The 22,039-nt window shown below is 41.0% G+C and overlaps 1 protein-coding gene across 27 annotated transcripts in view; it reads left to right on the plus strand.

The window, feature by feature from the left end:
* The window catches only part of SGK3 (serum/glucocorticoid regulated kinase family member 3), a 122,263-nt gene that overhangs the window by 60,325 nt on the left and 39,899 nt on the right, over positions 1-22,039 (plus strand). For 11 of the 27 annotated variants that reach the window (XR_009534125.1, XR_009534124.1, XM_060116558.1 and 8 more), the window contains 5 exons: positions 3,874-3,990; positions 5,339-5,555; positions 11,082-11,165; positions 14,119-14,191; positions 19,154-19,229. Coding sequence is in view for 24 of the 27 variants with exons in the window: in XM_060116558.1 (XP_059972541.1) it covers positions 5,478-5,555; positions 11,082-11,165; positions 14,119-14,191; positions 19,154-19,229 (311 nt within the window). In the remaining 3 variants the exon portion in view is untranslated. Of the gene's footprint in view, positions 1-3,873; positions 3,991-4,575; positions 4,640-5,338; positions 5,556-11,081; positions 11,166-14,118; positions 14,192-19,153; positions 19,230-22,039 lie in introns of those variants that run through there. The other 16 variants (XM_060116547.1, XM_060116545.1, XM_060116542.1 and 13 more) reach the window with 7 other exon arrangements.

Below are 22,039 nucleotides of genomic sequence, written 5' to 3' on the forward strand. Positions count from 1 at the left end.
CATGGCTCACGGGCCCAGCCGCTCCGCGGCATGTGGGATCCTCCCAGACCGGGGCACGAACCCGTGTCCCCTGCATCGGCAGGCGGACACTCAACCGCTGCGCCACCAGGGAAGCCCTACTTCATCTTTTTATGCTTCATTTTCTGCTGGGTTTCCTCTCAGTGGGGCTGTTGTGAGGAGCAATCAGATTGATACAAGTAAAGCACAGTCTGGTTTGTAATCTTGCTTAGCCACTGAATGTTAATTATTGTTAGGTTGCCAGTTTGATTTAGTTTGAAGGAAAGGAAAATCTTTCTTAAGTAGAGACAATGTGGTATAGCAAACTAATACATACAGATTTTGGAGTTGAACAGATTTGATTTGAACCCTAGCTCTATCGCCTATTTGCTGGATACTAGCTAGGGCTACGTTTTTCTTCACAGCAATATATTCATTTCCAACCTATGACTTTAGCTCCTTTTTCCAAAGACATTTGAGACAAACCAGCGTGATATCTTTCAAACTTCTGCTCCCATACCTGTTTGGCTTTATTTTTAGCAAGACTGAGGATACATGACAGTCTGCATCTGTGTCTCTTTTCTGTGCTCTCAGAGTGTACTATGCATACATCTAAGATCATATTTAGCCAACTCTTGAAAGTTCTATATTGCTTATCATTCAACCCCATTAGGTAAGTTCCTTGCAAGTAGAATTTTATCTCTGTCTTTCTGTTGCTTAATGCATAGTGAAAGCCTTAATAAGTGTTTGTTGAATGAAGGAATAAAAACAAATTTGAAACAGGTGGTTATGTATTTGATTCAGTTTATTGACTGCCTGTGCAGTGCTGGGTTTTTTACACTGATCTCGAATCCTTAAAACAACCATATGAAGTGTTGCTGGCTTCACTTCCTAGATTAGGAAACTAAGGCTCAGATCATTTAAACGTGTCCAAGGACCCGAGGTAGAGAACTGTACATTTGTACAATTTGTAGTCATAGGAGAAAGGAGAAAGGATCTCCTGACAGAAGCTTTGGCCTTACAGAGAGGAACGCAGCAACTGCCAAGCAGCAGCCTGCCCAGGAGGGAGCAGGGTGAGGAATTCTGTTTCCTGACCCTTTCTTTCCACCCCATGTCCTGCCAGTGCCTCTCTGGATGAAATCAGCCAGCAGCTAGAGGGCAAGGGAGCCTGTGGGGTGCAGGCTTTAGAGGTTGGTGCCCTGGGGTGTGGAGCAGGGTGGAGATGGATCTGAAAAGAAAAATAGAGAATATCCAGCGCAGTCTTCCTCTTTCTGTCCGTTAGTATTCACTCAGACTTTGGGCGTAAAGCTCCTGTTCCTAACTCCGGGGAAACGCAAGGTCCTCTAGTCACTGCAGCCGGTTCATCCGTGCTCCCACGTGGAGGCACGGCTAGTGTTCTTTGTGTAACGTAACAGAAGAAAACTACAACAAAGCTGCTGTAGTCTCTGCGTCTGTAGCTAATCTTTTGGCTCAAATTGCTAATCATCCTTTTTTCTTCTAGTACTTTTTTTTTTTTTTTTTTTTTTTTTTTTGCGGTACGCGGGCCTCTCACTGTTGTGGCCTCTCCCGTTGCCGGAGCACAGGCTCCGGACGCGCAGGCTCAGCGGCCATGGCTCACGGGCCCAGCCGCTCCACGGCACGTGGGATCTTCCTGGACCGGGGCACGAACCCGTGTCCCCTGCATCGGCAGGCGGACTCTCAGCCACTGCGCCACCAGGGAAGCCCCCTTCTTCTAGTACTTATTTTACGTTCCCCTTACCCTCTGCCAGGTCAGTAGCTGCTTACCAGATGTCAGGGGTTATGCTTATATTCTCCAGCAAAAATATCCCATCTGGAATTGCAGGCGTGATTGGCATCACCATCTGGTTAAATTTGTAGTGATCCATAGTCATGCTCTAAGGGCTTTTGCCTTTGGTCTAGGTAAACAGGCATGTCAAATGGGGATATAATAGGAACCAACACCCCTGCATCCTTCAAATTTTTGATAGTGGTACTGGTTTTGTGAGCTTCTCCAGGGATGGGGTATAGTTATTGGTTTGTTTTCTTTGTGGGGAAACGGGGGAGAGTTCCAAGGGCTTCTTCACGGCCCTGTCTTCCCTAATGGCTTTTATGACAGAACAGGGAATCAATGCAGGGATTTGGCCAGTTACTACGTATATCTATTTCCACTAAAATTCTAGGACTAGGGAAATAACCACAGGATGGGCCTGTGCTCCCATTGGACCCACCATGAGATACCAGGGTTGACTTTATCTCTCACCTGCTCTCTGGAGTGAGATGGGTGCTCTGACTGGTGGACCATGTTTTAGGTCTCCTGGGATTAGTGTCAGTTCAGAGCTAGTGTCCGGTAACCCTTGGAAAGACTATGCATTTCTCTTTCCCCAGTGGACAGTCACCCTTGTGAATGGCGGCTGGTACCTCTTAGGTAAGGTCTGGAGAAAGCTTGGTGGGATACATCTGTGGCTGTGTGTAGGGCCACAGAAGTCTTACACTCAGTCCTCCTTGGTCTAACATCCTGTGAATGTACTCCTATATGTGCTCCTCAAACTTCTGGTAAAATTGTTGAGATTCTGCAGATTTTTTGGTGTAAAGATAGTCTCCTCTCAGTAGGCTTTGAACTTCTTTTGGGGCTCTTTTGGCATCTAATTCCCATTAGGAGGCCATGAGGGGTTAGTGGGAGTAGGTGGTGAAGAGAAGTGGCATCCCCTTGTGAAACAACTTGAAAGGGTTTTATGGGAGGTGGGTTAGGAGGCTGGATCTTCTCAGAGGGCTGTAAATTGCTGCTTTCAGCAGACATGCTCAGCTGAATGTGGAGTTCAACATTCTTAGCCTCATTTGTATCTGCCCCAGTGCCTGCATCCATGATTTAGGATCGTTTGACTTTGCAGGGTTGCATGTTTAATTGCTTCTGCAGCCTTTATCATCAAACTGTGGCTTGATCCTTAGCCCTGTCAGATTAGCAGCTATTAGAAAAAAAAGGACTCCTTTATAACAGCCACAGATTTTCCACTCATCTGTTTGGGAATTCATAACTTTCAATTTGTTGTTTGCTTTGTGCACATTCTCAAAGACAGTCAGAAGCAGCCGCAGCCCATGTCACAGTCTTTGAAATCAACATTTTCATCACCTACTTGGCCTTACAGCACCTTGCTCACGACCTATACTTCATCCTGTGACAGGGAATTGGAGTGATCTTGGTTTCACTATGTGCCAGATTATCAGTTGCCCCTCCCCTCCCTCTATAGGAAGGTTATCAGGATGCATCCAACATGCATCCCATTTTTGAGGGTCTGTTTCCTGGGGTCATTCTTGGTAGCAGTTACTGCATCAGTCGTGACACACTTGAGTTATTGAAGGGACTCGAACAAAGGGACTATTTACTAAGCTGTTGTGGGCGGAGGTGACAGAAGCCGCAGCAGCAGGGCGTGGTGAAGCACCCCTTCTCACAGTGTTTGGAAGCCTTTCACTGTAGCTGTGGGAGAGGGGTCACCTCGTGGGGACTGGGGCCTTGGGTGGAGAAGCCGCCGCCTGTTAGGGGGGAAGAGAACTAAATACCTCCTTCCTACCCTCCCATCTCCTGCTGGCGCCTCACCTTGGATGAACCCAACCAGCAGCCAGAGGGCGAGGGCAGGAGGCAGGCTGCCTCAGTGTGAGGTCCACAGAGGCCCGCCTTCTGGGCCGTGGCGGGGGGAGAAGAGTGGTGTTGGGTCTGGAAGGGCACGTGGGGACCATTCAGCACTCTTGCCAGACTGGTATTTCTGGCCCCGATTTGAGTGTGCCCCTTGAGTGCTGGGCTCTACACTTAACCGCCTGCTGTCCACGTAGGCTGAGATGTCCCCTGGGCACCTTGTGTGGACAACGTATCCTCCCCCACAGGTCTTTCTCCCTCGTCTGTTCCTGATGCCACTTAATGTTACATCTTAATGTCCGTTCCATAGGGAAGGCCTGAGGCGTGATGTTCTCCTTTAGTTCTGCTCCTCCGGACCACGCACGGTAAGGCACAGTAGGCTTTCAAGCGCGTACGTAAATATAGTACCAGCAGGCCCTACCCCCACCCCCGGATCCACATTCTCAAGGGACGGGTGTGGCTAGTGTAGCACCATAACCTTCACCCTCTCATCGTGTCTGCTGCAGATGGAGCAGGATGCACTGATGTGGGTCCTGGGGCTCCTGGACAGGGCTCACCTGCCTTTGAAGAGCTGTAGTTCCACTTGCTCTGATTGTTTAGCAGAAGAGCGCCGTGCCTGGAGGACAAGGCTCTTGTCAAGATGGTGCCCTGATCTAGTGGAGCGGGGGTGGGGGGGGGAAGCTGCTCTTGTGGGATTTCAGGGTACTCTAACTTGTAACAAATGCTGCACCCTAAGCTTAGGAGGGGACCATGTTTTCTAACAACTAATTTAACTGCATGTAAATCCTTCCTGACTGCATTTCCAGCAGCAAATCCAACAAAGTAGGCTTTGAATCATCTCAAAGGAACCACCTTTGTAATCAATTAAATTTCATTATACCTGATTATTTGATGTCTGCTGATAGATATTTGAAATCATTACTTGAATATAATTTATTTGCAACTATTAGATCAGTCACAGTGACTTCCTGAAATTAATCACCGAGGGAACCTGGCAGACTAACCCTTTAAAAGGTATTATTTGGTGTCAGTGGAGACTGTGGGCTGCTGTGTGTAGCAAAGGTGACATCAGTGTGACATCTTGAGCCCTTTGTCCGTGGGTGGGATGATAATATTAGCATAATTGTATTTGTTTTGTATGAAGATCTACTGTAATAATCTGTGACCAGGGGTCCAGTGCATAAGAATTATCCATAGTTGTTAAAATGCAGCCTAGCCCAGTGGATAAGAGTCAGGACCCTGGAGCCAGACAGCCTGGCTTCAAATCATTTAACCTGTCTGTGTGACAGTTGCCTCATTTGTAAAATGGGGGGTAAATAATTAGCTTACCATACAGGTTCCTAATCGGAAGCAAACGTCACCTGTTCATCTTGCTGCTAGAAGCTTGAAAACCTTCCTTTGAAAAACCCTGCTCTTAAATCCATCAAACTAGAGTCCTTTTAGTTGAGAGTTAGCCCTTAGACCATATGAGCTGTGGTGTATAAACTCCTGGAGTTTCTTAGTAGAAAAGAAGGTAGATGGGACGTAAATCTTTGATTGTGACTTAGCTATTGACAGAGACATAACAGAAACCGTGTTTCTCACCTGGGCTGAGGCTTATGATCAAAAGTAAATTCCTGCCAGAATAAGCATAAAATGGGTTCTGTGAGCAAGGAATGGCAAATCACGGTATTTTTAAATCATTTTGCTAATTTTTTTTTTCTGTTGGTTAAGGTTGCATGATGGAATTTGAACATTACCTCAAGAGGTTTTATGTTTTGGATTAGCTAATTGTGTTTGTCCTCTGCTGACTCTTTCTTCGGACTCACTTTTTGGTGTCCTTTTGAGGCGGTAAACTCAAAGGGATTATACCATGGACTACAAGGAAAGCTGTCCAAGTGTAAGCATTCCCAGCTCTGATGAACACAGAGAGAAAAAGAAGAGGTTTACTGTAAGTATGTCATGTAAAGCATATGGAACAAAATGGAACGTAGAGAATATTTCCGATTCTGCTGTTCTTCCTTAACCTAGAATGGCCTCCCCAGACTTTGCAGATTTTACTTATCTTTCAAATGGTACATCCTCCACAGTCTTCTCTGTGTACTATAATGAAATACAATTTCCTTTTTTAGTGCAGAGTTTTGCCTGTTTACCTCTCTCCCTTTGGAGAAGCTTGTGAAACTGTCTGATAGACCATCTCACCAGAAAATGTGCATACACGTGTTTCTGTGACACATCATATCTCAGGGGGTCAATGGACTCCAAAACTCATTGATCCCATGTGAAGAACCACTGTCTTGAAATTTCCACAGTATCTTTCTTAAGATATTTGTCATTTTCTGTCTCCATTTAAAAAATATTTAATTTTTAAAATGAGTATTCTATCTCATTTTTTCACCATAAAGGTAAAGTCCATTTCTAATTTTACTTTTTATCACCATGGTATCTACTGTAGGACTTTATAAAGAAGCACAGTGAATATTTGGCTGAGTCAGTGTATCAGTGACCGCTTTTTGGAGAATAGTCACTTTTCTAATTAGTGTAATGAAACGTATTGTATTTAGTTCCAGTAGTCTTGTTAGTATATACAGAGATCTGGTGTCCTCCTCTCCCTGAAAAAAATGTCATTTATTGTGTCTGTAACTGATCTGGCCTTCCTTGTAAGGCCCCACCCACTGAGCAGTGTGAAGAAATTCATTTAACCCAATTCTGTTCAACAGTTTGAGCTAAAATTTAAGCAGTTCTTTTAAGTAAAAATTCCCGGGCTGCCTTCATTATGCTCTCTTTCTCTTATTTGAACACACACTCCTTCTCCAACTTGGCATCATGGTTTGTGGCAGGAGAGGTGTCCCCTTTCACAGTGTTTGTTCAGTTGATGACTGACCTCATGGTAGCCTGGTGAAGGCTTGGCATTCTTGTCATCATCTAGATCTTTGCCATTCCAGGTGTAGAGTGACGGGTCTGGCAAACATCCAGCTGTGGTTGACCTGCCAGCCCTGGGCATTTTGTTGGCATCCACTGCTGGCATCTGCAGTTGATGAACTGATTTGTGATATGCCCTTTGTTGGCTTGGCAAGGGTCGTGGTGACTGACTGCTGACTCAGCTTCCCCTTGGCTCGTGATGGCTGTAGACCCCACCGAAGCTCTTCGTGCCCTCTGCCTTCTCCTGACTCAGGTGGTCTACCCTGGCCTCTGACCAGGGAGTCACCCGGCCCCTGCCAGCTGAGTGCCATGACAAGTGACTTTCAGCTCAGGTCCATGTCACTTGGGAGTTGAGGAAAGCTGAGGGGTTAAACTAAACCCTTGGGGCACCCCACTCCGCCTTCTTAACTAGGTGGGGTGGGGACCCCCAAGGGTGGTTTTCTCCCAGAGCCTCAGACAAGGAGCTGGAAACAGCCCTTCTGTCTTCTGTTCTCCCTTCCCTTTTTTTTTTTTTTTTTTTTTGCAGTACACGGGCCTCTCACTGTTGTGGCCTCTCCCGTTGCGGAGCACAGGCTCCGGACGCGCAGGCTCAGTGGCCATGGCTCACGGGCCCAGCTGCTCCGCGGCATGTGGGATCTTCCCGGACCGGGGCACGAATCCGTGTCCCCTGCATCGGCAGGCGGACTCCCAACCACTGCGCCACCAGGGAAGCCCTCTCCCTTCCTTAATAAGCATACCTCCACACCCTGCATAGAAACCCAGAGCAGAGAGATTGCAGTGTGTGTCTGGCCATTTGCCTCTCCTCAGATGTTACAGCAGTATCTTCAGCATTTCTTTCACATTCGTATAAGCCAGTTTTAGAAACATCATATTGATGGTAAACAAGAGGTCGGTATATTTAGCATAAGATAGTGGAGTGTGTGAAGTTTTCCTTCCTTCCCTCTCCTTACTTTTACCTTTGGACCATTCTCTCCTTCAAGGGCATAACCTCCTGCCAAGTCTGATGGAAGTTCATACATAGCAAATACAGGTGGTGGGTTATCTCAGGTGTCCTTTTGTTTTTCATGGTAGACGTATTTCCATGTCTTCTGTGAAAAGGTTGAGGAGGCCTATAGCGTCACTCTTACCAGCTGTCCCCAGAGGCGTCCCCTGAGTTCTCCAAGGCTCTATGCAGATCCCCTTGTTCACTTCCTTGCTTCAGATGCTCAGATGTTGCCTTGTTGTTGGAGAGGGTTTTTCTGACCACCCTGTATAAAATAGCATCTTCCCACTCTGCCCCTTTCACACTGTGTCCTGCTTACCCTATGTAGTTTTTTTTTTTTTTTTTGCGGTATGCGGGCCTCTCACTGTTGTGGCCTCCCCCGTTGCGGAGCACAGGCTCCGGACGCGCAGGCTCTGGACGCGCAGGCTCAGCGGCCATGGCTCACGGGCCCAGCCGCTCCGCGGCATATGGGATCCTCCCAGACCGGGGCACGAACCCGTATCCCCTGCATCGGCAGGCGGACTCTCAACCACTTGCGCCACCAGGGAGGCCCCCCTATGTAGTTTTTTAATAGCAGTTATCACCACCTGACATACTTCGGGTTTATTTATGTGTGCTTTCCCTGAATTTGTTCTTTGAAGCAAGAACTTCCCTCACTATTGTTTCACCAATACCTAGAACAGAGATGGACGTTCAGTAAGCATTTGTTGAATTGAAGTTCAATGAAAAGTAGGATTAAGTTCACATGTTAGTTGCTGATCACTGCAGTACAGTCCCCGGTCCTCAGGAAACTTGGTTCTACTCAACACAGATAGACCCGACCCCACCCAGCACAGACTCTGTCCAGCTTCAGCATGTCTGTGTACTATTGGGGAACAAAAATAGACACTGTGTTAACTATTCAATAATTTTTTTTTTTTTTTTTGCGGTACGTGGACCTCTCACAGCTGTGGCCTCTCCTGTTGTGGAGCACAGGCTCCAGACACGCAGGCTCAGCGGCCATGGCTCATGGGCCCAGCCGCTCTGCGGCATGTGGGATCTTCCTGGACCGGGGCACGAACCCGTGTTCCCCTGCATCGGCAGGCGGACTCTCAACCACTGCACCACCAGGGAAGCCCCTCAATAATATTTTTATACTCTAGTTTTCGTGTGTCTTTTAAACGACTTTACAGAGAAATGCACTGTGTTCTAGGATGTCTTGACTTAAACCAAGTCTAAATTATACTTTCATTTATCCACTCAACAAATTGTCCTTGAGTTTCTGTCTTATGCCAGGGCTGTTCTAGGCACTGGGAATACAGTGGGTAGCAAGAATGATATAGCCCTTGCTCTCAAAGAACTTAAATTCTGGTGGGGCAAGACAGGCAATAAGGAAATAGTTTTTTAAAAACTTAATAAGATTTATTGTACTGTTATTATTATACTGTTTCTGTGAAATTTTGTGCATTTTTTGCAAATGAGAGTGTTTTTAAAATCTGAAGAGGTTTTGTTTTTGCCTGTTGGTATTTTATTAGAACTTACTTAATAAGCCCTTGTTCATAAATCATCCTGCTAATTAATAACCTCACAGGGCTTTATCTTAAGCTCCTGTAAATAGAGTTGCAGCAGAACTGCTTCGGCCTGGAACCTAGGTTTGGGTTCTTGGCTGTACTTGAGTATCTATGGGAAGCCACCTTATCCCACTGGGAAGTCAGCACAAACAGTGCTGTTTGTTCAAGAATCTCGTAATCATATAAACCTAAGTATCTGATCCTTTGGTAGCAGGCCTGCTTCCAGGCCTATCTGATCCTGAATGCTGTAGGAGATAAATCTGTCGTCTCCTCCTAAAAACATGGCTCAACTTTGTCAGCACCCAGACTAGGTTCTTTTTCCTCTACTTCTGCACTCTCTCCCATGGGAGCAGTGTCATCTTATAAACGATTCTGATATCTTACACCCAGTAGCTTCCTTTAGGACAACTTGATGTCCTCTGAGTTAACACCAGAAAATCCTCTTACCCCTGTAGCTCACGTAGGGTGCCTGGATGCTCTTTTTCTCTCTACTTAAGTGATTCATCACTTGTCCAGGTAACTGATACAATGACTTCGCTTCACTTTCCAGGTGAGACCTGATCCCTTTCTCACAGGGGGATATGGCTTTATGTTCTGGGGCCCGTCGTACTAGGGCCCTGTTAATGTGACCATATCTTCAACAATACTGCAGAATTCCTACATTATAATCATATGCGGTATCAGGGAGATCTTTCTTCACAGTATTATCTAACTATGAACTGGTGAGTGTAGCTTTCCAGTCTTTTGTGGGAAAGGATAGATATACATATTTGTATGCCTGTCTTCTAAAGTAAACCTGGTTTACTCTGTTATCTACCAGACTATGGACAATTGTATTGTAAATATCTCTTTCCCCTAATCTTCACTGTAAAATAGTGAGATTGATAACCCAAGCCATACATCAGTGAACCTCTCCTCATATACCTGGATACTTGTTATTTTTCTCTTTAGAAATTATAAAAGATCTTTGGGGTTCCAAATTGTCTTCTGTACATTGGTATGTTGAATTATATTCTGAGAGTATCTGTGGGATGAATTATGAGAGTTAATTCTGTATTATAACTGTTGATTTGATACTTGTTCTAGTGCATGGAGGTTAGAAGATTTAGATTTTAGTCTCACAAGTCTGTGAACTTGGGCAAGTTACTTAACCTTGGGGGGCCATCATTTCCTCATCTGTAATGGGGGTTGTAATATTTATTCTGCTTATTACCTCAGAGGGTTGTTGGCTATGGTCATATGAAATTATGTATATTTGAAAATATTAAACACAGGTTAAGATGGTAGTAGGAAAGCTGAGGATAAATTCTTAGTTTGAAAACTACTGTGTAAAAGATGCCCTGAAAGGAGGAGAACTAATAATTTAGTGTTTACTGTGTTCCAGGCATTCCTTTTGAAAATACTTTATCATTTCGTGGTAGTGGTTACTGCTGGGGAAGACGAGAGCAGAATGGCATCCGTTGAAACTATCATGTTTTATTTTGGGGGAAGAAAATCTGAAACAAGAATGGCCAAATGTTAGAATTCAGAGTATCTAAATAATGAGTACATGGGTATTCATTGTGTTATTCTCTGAAAACTATGGAAATATTTCATAACATTTAAAAAATAAAACACTTTGCAACAAGATAAAATAAGTGTTTCAGTTGGTATACTTCTGTATCTTGGAGAATCATGTATAAATAGTAATGTCTGGGGCTTCCCTGGTGGCGCAGTGGTTGAGAGTCCACCTGCCGATGCAGGGCACACGGTTTCGTGCCCCGGTCTGGGAAGATCCCACATGCTGCGGAGCGGCTGGGCCCCTGAGCCATGGCCGCTGAGCCTGCGTGTCCGGAGACTGTGCTCCGCAACGGGAGAGGCCACAACAGTGAGAGGCCCGCGTACCGCATAAAAAAAAAAAAAAAAAAAAAAGTAATGTCTAATATCAGTTTCATGAGTCTGAAAACAGGTTATTTGCATATGTAAATAGCTAATGTGTTTTTTTTGTGATCAAATTTTATTTTGTTATTTTTTATTTCCACAGGTTTATAAAGTTCTGGTTTCAGTGGGCAGGAGTGAGTGGTTTGTCTTCAGAAGATATGCGGAGTTCGATAAGCTTTACAACACTGTAAGTAACAGTCAGTCTACAAGATTTTTATTTAAAACACCTGAGAAAAGTGGAAAATGAGATTTATTTGATAATTAAATAATATATATATCAGATAAGCAGAAAAGGGTAAGAGGTTCTTCAAAACATCCTAACTTTGGAATTCTTACCAAAAAGGGTGGAGAGAGGACTGTTGAGAAGTTCCAGATAAACTATTGAAGATATGAAAACTAAATGTACAGCTTAAAGTACATTTCAATGTCATAGGAGATTGGAAATAAATCCTTTCTACCTACCTTTCTAATAAGTGTTAATCATCATGCTATTTGTGGTGAAATTGCCCAACTATAAGCTTTAGGTCTGAAAGTCTGTCATAAGCCTACCTACCTTCCATGGTTTCATTCTCTGTTAGAAATTAGTCTAAGGTTCCAGATTTTAAGTAGCTAACACAGCTGAAATGAATGTTGACTTTCAAAAGCCTGACAGTTACCTGAGATCATTAGTTATTTAAATAACTAAAACCTGTTTTATATATTCATAGTTCAGATATTATTTTTCATCCAGTGTTTACAGTTACAGTTTCTACCGTAGGAAGCTAGAGCACCATGGTCATTGTAACACATCAGGCCAGATCTTACACAGGGACCAGTGTTTGTGGAGAGCATTGCCTTTAAGGTTATGCATACGTAGGAGGCCAGAGGACACTACCTGTGTTGGTCATTAGAGACCCCAGGTTATTGAGACTGCTCTGGGTTCCCAGCTTTGCTTCAGTTAAGAAAAAAAAGCAATTGGGCCTCAAATCACAAATTTAAATTTCTTCTGCTCTAACAATAAATAGAAATCTCCTCATGTTGTTATTGTAAAAATGGTAGATTATTAGGCATCCTCCAGAAAAAACTGTTTCATATTTTATAAGTTAACTTTTTCAGTTTTCTTATCCCTGTCTCTTGATTTTAAAAATAGTGTTAGATGGATATATGTCTATAGGTTATCATTTGTAACATATTTTAAATATGGGGGAAGGTAAGCATATCTCAGTTAAGAGGCAAATTACTTCCTAAATGGGCCAGAATGAATCAACTGTTGTCTAGCTGCACAACTTCCTGTGTTTCCTTAAGTTATGAAAGTTAGGCGTTAATATTTGAGTATCTTTAGTTATAAAGGTAAAGTAAGAAAGTGTATTTGGGGCACTCCTCCCACATGATCACTTTGATTCTCTTTCCGTCAAGCAACCCATGTTAAGCTTTTTGCAGAAAATTCTCCCTAAGGTTAGTTGAGTCTTTACCATCCATCTCCCTCATTTTTCCTGTATTTCTCTTCCTTTTTTCATCTTTTTCTTATTTTCCCATTTTCTGTGTCTTCCTCTCTTTTTATATAACTCCTTCCAATTCTGCCTTTTGTGGTGAGGAGCTAAGAAAAAAACAGGGGAATGGTATCAGTTGTGTTCTTTGAAACTACAGAAGTGAAGCTAAACCTGGACTGGATTTCTCCAAGTTTGAAAACACAAATTCTTTCCCTATGCTCCTTTTAGAATAAAGAAAAAAGTGAAATTTCCAATCTGTAAAATGTTAACTGTCAGTTTAAATGTGTATTTATGACTGTAGTTTACATTTGGAAGCTTTTTATTGAAAGCTTGTTAAACACATACAGAAGTAGAGAGACTAGTATAAATAGAGAAAATAATGTAATGTGCCATCCATCTCCAGCAATTACCATACATAGCCATTCTTGTTTCATCTCTATCCCTAGCCAGCCCACTGTAATTATGAAGCAAATTTCAGATATCATGTCTTTCCATCTGTAAATATTTCTGTATACATCTTTAAAAAGATAATGATTCTTTAAAAAATATACATGCAATATCATTATCACATCTAAAAATAATTAACAATAATGGCTTAATGTCAAATACTTAATGTCATATAAACTGGTTGATAAGTCTATGAAGTGTCTTTTTTTTTAACAAATAGTTAAAAGTTTATTTTTTAGTTTAACTTTTTAAAAAAAGTTTTGTTGAAATATAGTTGATTTTATGACCTGTCTTCTAATCACTAGGTTTTCGCCTCCACCTTTCTTTCCTTTTTTTTTTTTTTTTTTTTTTACAATTTTTTGTTGAAAGAAGCAGGGTCATTTGTCTACACATTTTTCATTCTGAATTTTGCTGATAGCATGCTCATGGTGTAGAGTGATTAATACATTCTCCTATTTGTATTTCCTGTCAGTGGAGGTATATATATAGTGTGTGTGTGTTTGTGTATACATAGTGTACGTTTGGTTGTTGTTTCTAAAACATCTAAATTTACTAGAGGAATGCAAGGATTTGTAAGACTGTGTATGTGTGGTTTTTTGACATCAGCTTACAGTAAAAACAAGCATTTACCCATTTTTATGGCTTTACTGCCCCAAATTTAATTTCTTCAGGACGAAGTTGTTCTTTCTCGGGTATAAGCAAATCTGAGAAATAATTATTAATAGGAGGAAGGCTAGAGCAGAGAGTATTGAAAGCAGAATTCATCAGCTTTCTCAGAAAACAATTGTCAGTGTGTTCATTTAGAGAGAACACAAACATCACATCTCCTGAGGTAACAAAACGGTGAGTAACATATTCAAAACCTATACTCCAGGTTCTAGTCTAAGCACTTAACATAAATGATATTATTTAAGCCTCACAACAAATCACTAAGGTAAGTGCGAAGATTATCCCCATTTTCCAACAAGAAAACTGAAGCACAGAGATGTTAAGTAACTTATTCCAGGTCACAAAGATACTAAGTGTTTTATTGGGACAAAATGGGATTAGTCAGACTAATGGTATTTTATTGGTATAGTTTAACATTGTACATTTAATCATGATATACTCAAAAAAATCTTATGGCGGATTTTTTTGAAAATCAGATTATATTTTGTTTTGGTACATGTATAACTGGAAGACCTATAAAATTAAGTTCATATAATGTTATGTTTTCAATTCTAGTTAAGGAAACAATTTCCTGCTATGGCCCTGAAGATTCCTGCCAAGAGAATATTTGGTGATAATTTTGATCCAGGTAAGCAATAACTTCATAGACCAGCCATAAGTGATGGTTGAAGTTTGAAAAAGTAGTTAACATATTCATTGCAGTGTATAGTAGTATAATGTTACAAAGCTAATGGATCTCATGCTCTATGAAAATAATGCCTCAGGAAGGTGCTTACTGTGTACCAGCCATTGTTTTTAAACACTTCATATGTTTTAATTCATTCAGTCCTCACAACAACCCTTTGAGGTGGGTATTATTATCATCACTATTTTATAGGTAAGGAAACTGAGGCACAGGTTGAATGATTTGCCCAGGGTCGCATACAGCTAGTAAAAGTCAGATTTGCAAGTTAAATTCAAGCAGTCTGGCTTCAGATAAATCTGTTGATTATTAAGGATAATGGGCAGTACTTTTCTAACCATGAAACACTTACTAAATGTGTACTCTGTACACGGCACTCTGCAGGCCTCTGAATGGGATACCAAGAAAATGTCCTATTGTTCACCCTTGGGGAGCCTAATGACACATAGGATCTCAGAAATCTGGAGGCTGTATATATGTCTGAAGCCTCAACTTCAAACTTTTTTTTTTTTTTACTAGAATCTAGAAGAAATTAACCCAGTACACAAATGGCGACCTATAGAGAGAAGTCTCTATCCACCAGAAATTCTATACGTAGTCATCTGTTTATGCCACAGGTGGATCCTGACATGCTATCGAGTTTCCTCCCTCCCCACCATCTTACCTCCTCAACTAATTTGCTTGTAACCTTGTAACCCATCAGACCTGTGATTCCTTATGTAGGAGCTCTGAAATGGCTTATCTTGCATCCTCTCTACAACCTAACCTTATACCATTCCTTTTCCTCCCAGACCTTTTCACTGTACCTTGTGCAGTTCTGCCCACGATGAACAAATTCCTTTATCCTCTGTCTTCTTATTTCTTTCACGTTCCTGCTTTAATTAAAACTGAGTTTTCCCCCCCAGGGTGCTGGAATCCCCTGTAACCCTCTCGGCTGGAGACTCTTTATTCTTTTACACTTTCTGAACCTCAGGATTGGAGAGGGTTCTCGTTTCCCCTGTTGTTTTTCACTTCCCCTATTTTATGTAGTTTTTTTTTCTCTTGGGAGAATTTAGCACACTTTATTATTATTGCCAGTTTGTCTTATCGGGCTGTAGATTTTATGAAGGTAGATACTTTATCTTTTTTATTTAATTATAGTGCCTAGTAAATATTAGATTCTCAATAAATGTTACTTGAATACATGAATCCGTTAATAAAGAGACAATTGAGTTGGCACAGCAAAGCCAATTATACATTCCATGGATTGATTCTATAGGCCAGTGGCTTTTGTATTCTTGTTCTCTTGTTTTGTTTTTAGCTGTAGAACACTTTTTTCCTAGTGAAATCTGATGCAGAAAAATGTAATGTGTAGAATAAATAAAAACGGAGCTGCTTTGTTGGTGCAGCAGTGAAGTATGTCTGTGGAGCATAGGTTGAAAAACATCGTGGAGGGCAACATGGGGGCCTTAGAGATATTTGAGCAAAGTGGCGACATGATGTGAAACCAGCAGTGTATAACGTATAGTAGGCACAGCAGAGGGAAGATGAGATAGAGACTGGGAGGCTGGTTAAGGGAATATTCCAGTAGTCCTCAAATTAGGTGATGAGAGCTGCAACTCAGGTGGAAATGGGGCTAAAAATTGAGCCACGTGTAGGAAATCTTTTAATGAAAAATCTGTAAGAAATCTTGGTGATTGCTTAGATAAAGGAGACACATAGAGAAGAGAATCAGAGATAACTGAAGTGTCAGGCCTGGGTGAATGAGAGAATTAATTTGAAGTGACAGAAAGACATTTAAGAGGACTCAAACTACATGTTAGTGATTAACATGAGGCTTGAACTTGGGTTAGAGTTCTGTGGAGCCCTTAGTTACACCCTACAGTCAGAATCATTTTATCCAGGGAAGAAGGCAAAGAGATAAAGACCTGCAACATTGCTACTTCATGGGTAAAGGCAAAATACCAGACAGTGCCCTGTGGTATTTATGTTTGGTAGATTAATTATTTGATACTAAAAATTGATTTTTATTGAAGAACATTTTGAAATCAATCCTGAGCATGTTGTATATGACTTGGCAACAGTGAAGTAGACTATATGTTATAGATTTTTGGAAAGCCTTTCATTGGGGAGATCAAATCTAAGTCATACTCAACAAACCAAAGATTGGTAGGATGTTCATTTGGCTAAACAGACAGTCTCATATTTTGCTGGTGGGAATACAAAGTCGTACAAACCTTATGAAATTTGATAATATTTAGCAAAACTATATATGCATTTCCCTTTGACCAAGAAATCACATTTCTAGGTATCTATTCTAAAGATAAACTGCATCGGAAATGATGTATGTACAAGACTGTTTATTGTGATGCTGTTTTTCATAGCAAAAACTGGAAACAACTGAAATATCCTTCCGGTATTAGAATATGATACAGCTGTAAAAAGGAACAAAAAAGCTCATTGTGCATTACTGTGGAGTGATCTCCAGAATACCTGGCTAAGTGGAAAAAACAAGGTGTGGATGTGGACAGTGTATATTTTTTGTGTAGGAAAGGATGTGAAGATTCAAAAGGAAATAATGGAAGAATAAACCAAAAACTAAAAACTGATGACTTTAAGGAGGGAGAGGCCAACTGGAGACAACAGAGGTGGATGTTAGACCTCCCTGGATGAATCTTGTGCACAGCTTTGCATATTTTAAACAATTTAAAAACAAAAACAAATGCAACAATATTGAAGTCTCTAACAATTGAAAATAAACAAGGAAAAAATATAACTGTATTCTGATTGGTGGTGAAACACATGGAGAATAATTACTTTAAATGACTTTAAAACATGGAAACTCAGCTTTATATTCCTCATGGCAAAAAAAAAAGTATACAAAGAAATTTTATCCTGCATTCAGTAGCCTTATTGATAATATAGTTATTTTGTAATTATGTTAATGTCATGAGAACCAAAATTTTAAGCAGAAGAGGAAAGAGACACAAATATAAAATCAAAGATTTTAAGTAAAAAATGCTATAATTTTAAACTTGGGAATACAGTATGAAATCATGATTTATTTTTCTCTTTCTAAAACAATACATATTTCCCAGCGCTCTCCACTGGAAATGCCTGAAAACAATAACAAATAAGTAGCAGCAAACACCCTCAGCAACCAGGTTGTAATCTCTAAATACCATTTCCCCCTTAAAGGAAACAGAGTTCCATGGAAAAGTGGCAATTCCAGGTGCTGGGCAAGAAATGTACAAGATGGTCCTAGGATATCTTGCCTGAAAGCAAAGAAGCTATACAAGAATACTGAGGTTTTATCAAAAGGACACAGGAGCCCAATTGATGGGGCTTTCACTGGCCAAAGATGGGACAGTTAGAGCATGAAAGAAATTGTCCTTTTAATTTAACCTCGTGTTTGACAGCTACCATATAGAGTTTTTCCATACATCTTTCTGAGTTCTTATGCTGCAGCTTCTAAGTCCATGCGTGTCATTTTCTTTTCTTTTTTTTCCCACTTTATGTTGGTGGTTACCAACCTCTGTAAGATAAGTTTTACATACTTGAGGCAGATTTTAAGGGTTATTTCTGCCTATACTTTTCAAAGTTAAAATTTCATTTTGAATTTAAGGATCTTTCTGTAGAGTATACACAGAATTAGCTATACTTCTATATTCTAAATAGTTTAATATCAAACCTTTTGCTGATAGGATCTTGGAATCAATATATAAATTACGTTTTTTTGGTAGTTTTAAAAACAAAACAAGATTGTCTTTACTACTGAAAAATAAAATTACAAAGTAACAAAACAATTGAGTTAAATAAGGGATGGGGCATATGAAATTTGGAGACTGAATGCTAGAATGTGTAATCATTTGGTATTTTTTTTATTCATTCACAAACATCAGTTAAGTACATTATAAGACACTGTGTTAAGGGCTAAAGTTAGAAAAAAAATTTTTACAGGCATGATGCTAGCCTTCAATGACTTACATAGAAAATCACTTTTATTTCTCAATTTTAACTTCTGCTATTTGAAGAGAAATCAGTTTATACAAAATAAAAACCTATTTTTAGCAGCAGAGTTTTGGTAATACTCAACCAGTTAATCACCATTTCCGGTTGCAAGGATTTCAGTATTTCTTGGTTTCATTTGTTTTTTGTTTTTAAGTTAGCATGATTTTTCAGCCACCAGTGTTAGTGTTAATTCTTATTCATTACCTGGTAGTACACGAGGAGTTGGACAAAGCAAAGTGTCTCCAAGTTTTGTAGTGAGTCTGTTTAGAACCTAAAATAGGCATTTTTTTGGAGCATTTTCTTTTGGGGAATATGTTACCTGCTTTATTTTATTTATTTATTTATTTATTTATTTTTAATATTTTTATTTATTTATTTTTGGCTATGTTGGGTCTTCGTTGCTGCGCGTGTAGTTGCGGTGAGCCGGGGCTACTCTTTGTTGCGGTTCACGGGCTTCTCATTGTGATGGCTTCTCTTGTTGCAGAGCATGGGCTCTGTGTACACAGGCTTCAGTAGCTGTGGCACACGGGCTCAGTAGTTGTGGCTTGCAGGCCCTAGAGCGTAGGCTCCGTAGTTGTGACGCACGGGCTTAGTTGCCCCGTGGCACGTGGGATCTTCCCGGACCAGGGCTCGAACCCATGTCCCCTGCATTGGCAGTAGGATTCTTAACTACTGCGCCACCAGGGAAGTCCTACCTGCTGTATTTTAATTTTATAATCATTGTATTTACAGATTTTAAAAATATATATTTTTAAGGATAAGGAATATATATATTCCTTATTGTATATCAAGAAACATGAATTAAGAAATAACTTCTTGATCAAAATTCACTATCTTGTGCTTGTCTATTCTTGTGTAACTGTATTGATAATTACAGTCTGATATAAATAATCATAATAGTATTGTCTCTCTTAACAGATTTTATTAAACAGAGAAGAGCGGGACTGAATGAATTCATTCAGAACTTAGTTAGGCATCCAGAACTTTACAACCAGTAAGTAATTTTCATTGTGTTCTAAGGAGGCACTGAAACCCAACCTAAGACTATTGAATAAGCTACTGATACAGGTTTTATACATTCTGTGGAATATTATTATGCTGTATATTTTTGTGAAATCTTCCTCAAGAATTTTTCCTCTGGTATTCTTTTTTTTTTTTTTTTTTTTTTTTTTTGCGGTATGCGGGCCTCTCACTGTTGTGGCCTCTCTCGTTGCGGCGCACAGGCTCCGGATGCGCAGGCTCAGTGGCCATGGCTCACGGGCCCAGCCGCTCCGCGGCATGTGGGATCTTCCCGGACTGGGGCACGAACCTGTGTCCCCTGCATCAGCAGGCGGACTCTCAACCACTGCGCCACCAGGGAAACCCCTTTCCTCTGGTATTCTTAATCTTCTTTTCTCTCCATCAACTCAAGGCCCTAGTTATTTTCTTTCTTCCTATTGTACTTGTAGTTTTTTTGTAGATTAAACTTGAAAGGAATTTGCAGTTAAAACATTTTGCTAATTATTTTTTTTTTTTTTTTTTTTTTGCGGTATGCGGGCCTCTCACTGCTGTGGCCTCCCCCGTTGCGGAGCACAGGCTCCGGACGCGCAGGCTCAGCGGCCATGGCTCACGGGCCCAGCCGCTCCGCGGCATATGGGATCCTCCCAGACCGGGGCACGAACCCGTATCCCCTGCATCGGCAGGCGGACCCTCAACCACTTGCGCCACCAGGGAGGCCCTTGCTAATTATTTAATGTTATATTTATTCGTGCATTGAGAAAGCATTTTGTATGTACCTCTGTGTGCATTGGGAATAAAAAGAGAAATGAGTGTTATCCTTACCTTCCAGAGGCATAGGCTTACAGGTAAGTGGGAGAAACAGGTGTAGAAACAAGCAATTAAAGCAAAGAGAGTTTTATGATAAAAATCTGGAAGACAACAGAGAAAAACGTGGCCAACTCTCCTTGGGGTGGGTGGGTGTCAAGGAAGTCTTCCCTGGAACTTAAAGGATGTGCAGTCTTTCAAGAAGAAAGCTAGGGGGAGCATTCTAGGCCAAGGGAGCAGTGCTTGTAACAGAGTCTACAAAGAGCCTGCAATTGTTCAGGATGCTCCCATATTAACATTTCACGATGACTGGAACACAGAGTAAGTTTACGGCAAGGAGATGAAGCTGAAGGAGTTGGCGAGGGCCAGGCACACTTGCAACCACTTCTTGTGTGACCTGGGTCAGCGTTCTCTCGTCCCAGACAAGGCCTCCAGGCCTCCTCAGCACAACCTTCCAGGCATCCACTTAACGTGAGGGCGCTTTCCCAGCCCTGTGTGTGTCTGGTAGGCCAGCAGCTCCTGTGAAGGCAGAAGAGTGGGTCATATCAGAAATACCTAGGAACGTATAGGTAGATCCATGGTTTGAGATGTATTTTCATTTTGAGTCTGGTAATTGGTTCATTGGTGTTCATTATGTTTATTGTGATTTGTTATGTGCATGTATGTTACTTATATTGTTTAGTATGTATAAAGTATTAACATTCTAAGAAGAATAAAGAGGACCAAGAGGAATATCCGGGGAGCGTTTCTGCAGCTCACCTGTCTGGGTAGATGTAAAGGCTGCCTGTGGACATTGATGCAGACATGACACCTTTTAACAGTCTTTTCAGAATCACAACACTGAAGGACTGTATTTTTAGCAATTGTCCTCAGAACGGTTATTACCATTTTATAGTTCTTTATAGTTTAAAGAGGGCTTCTGTCTTCTGAGCAGGTGCTCTGACCTTTTTTAACTTAATTTAATTTACTAAATTAGTAAAATACTGGAGCTGGACTTCCTCTGACCAAGGTCTTCTGCCCAGTGCTCTGGGTTTCATTTCCCCTGATGCTCACAGATAGGACGAGGGTCACGGGGAGGTCCAGCACCTGCTGTAGCTCTGGGATTAGCCCCTGCAAAGGGGAGCAGCCGACTTTCCACTCAGAGCCCCCAGCAGGTGGTGGAGGAGCACAGAATTGGGCAGGATCCTTGAATTCAGGGTTCCTATGTCTGGTGTGTTCCTTAGCAAAGAGCCTGTTATTACTTGGCTCTTTGTATAATTATTTTTTAAACATTATGTCTTTTCCCTAGGACAAATTCTATGTTATCTTCAGCTTAGATCTACCCTTCTAATGTTTAACTCTTGTTATATGCAGTTGAAATTACTTCGAATTGGCATATTACTGACTTGTTTGAAATTCGTACATTGAGAGCTTGAATTTGTCTCATTCTTGGACAGAGCCTCCCATAGAATAAGTGTGGAATAAATGGCGGTGGTGTTTATTATTTCTCCTGGTATTTTGAACAGTGTTACTCAGAACCTCTGACAGTATATGTTAAATTCTAAGTATTCATTTTGGATCTAGAAGTGTAGTATTATAAAGATGTTATATTTGGTATTGAAATTCAACTAAAACCAATTTGATTATTTTAACATCATACTATAAAATATACAATTTTCAAGTATACTACCCAATAGATTTTTACATACGTATGCACCTTGTAACTACCACTATTCCGTTTAAGGTAGAGGACATTTTTCAGCACTCCAAGGTAAATAGCCAAGAGGTTTTTTTTTTCAACTTAATGTTTAACTGACATTTTCTTTTTAATAAAAAGTGACATTTCACATTTTCTGGATCTCATCTGTTAATGGAACTTTGTTAATTTTCACACTCTTCATTTGAACATCAAACTGTTTATAAAATAGTACAGATTTAAGAGAGTAAGAGGAGAAGCCAATCAGCAAGTGTATCTTGAACATCATCTCTGTATCTATTCTTATTATGTGTGGGATATGCGCT

The sequence above is a fragment of the Mesoplodon densirostris genome, chromosome 13 (genome assembly GCF_025265405.1).
Source record: "Mesoplodon densirostris isolate mMesDen1 chromosome 13, mMesDen1 primary haplotype, whole genome shotgun sequence".
NCBI classification, from domain to species: Eukaryota; Metazoa; Chordata; class Mammalia; order Artiodactyla; family Ziphiidae; genus Mesoplodon; species Mesoplodon densirostris.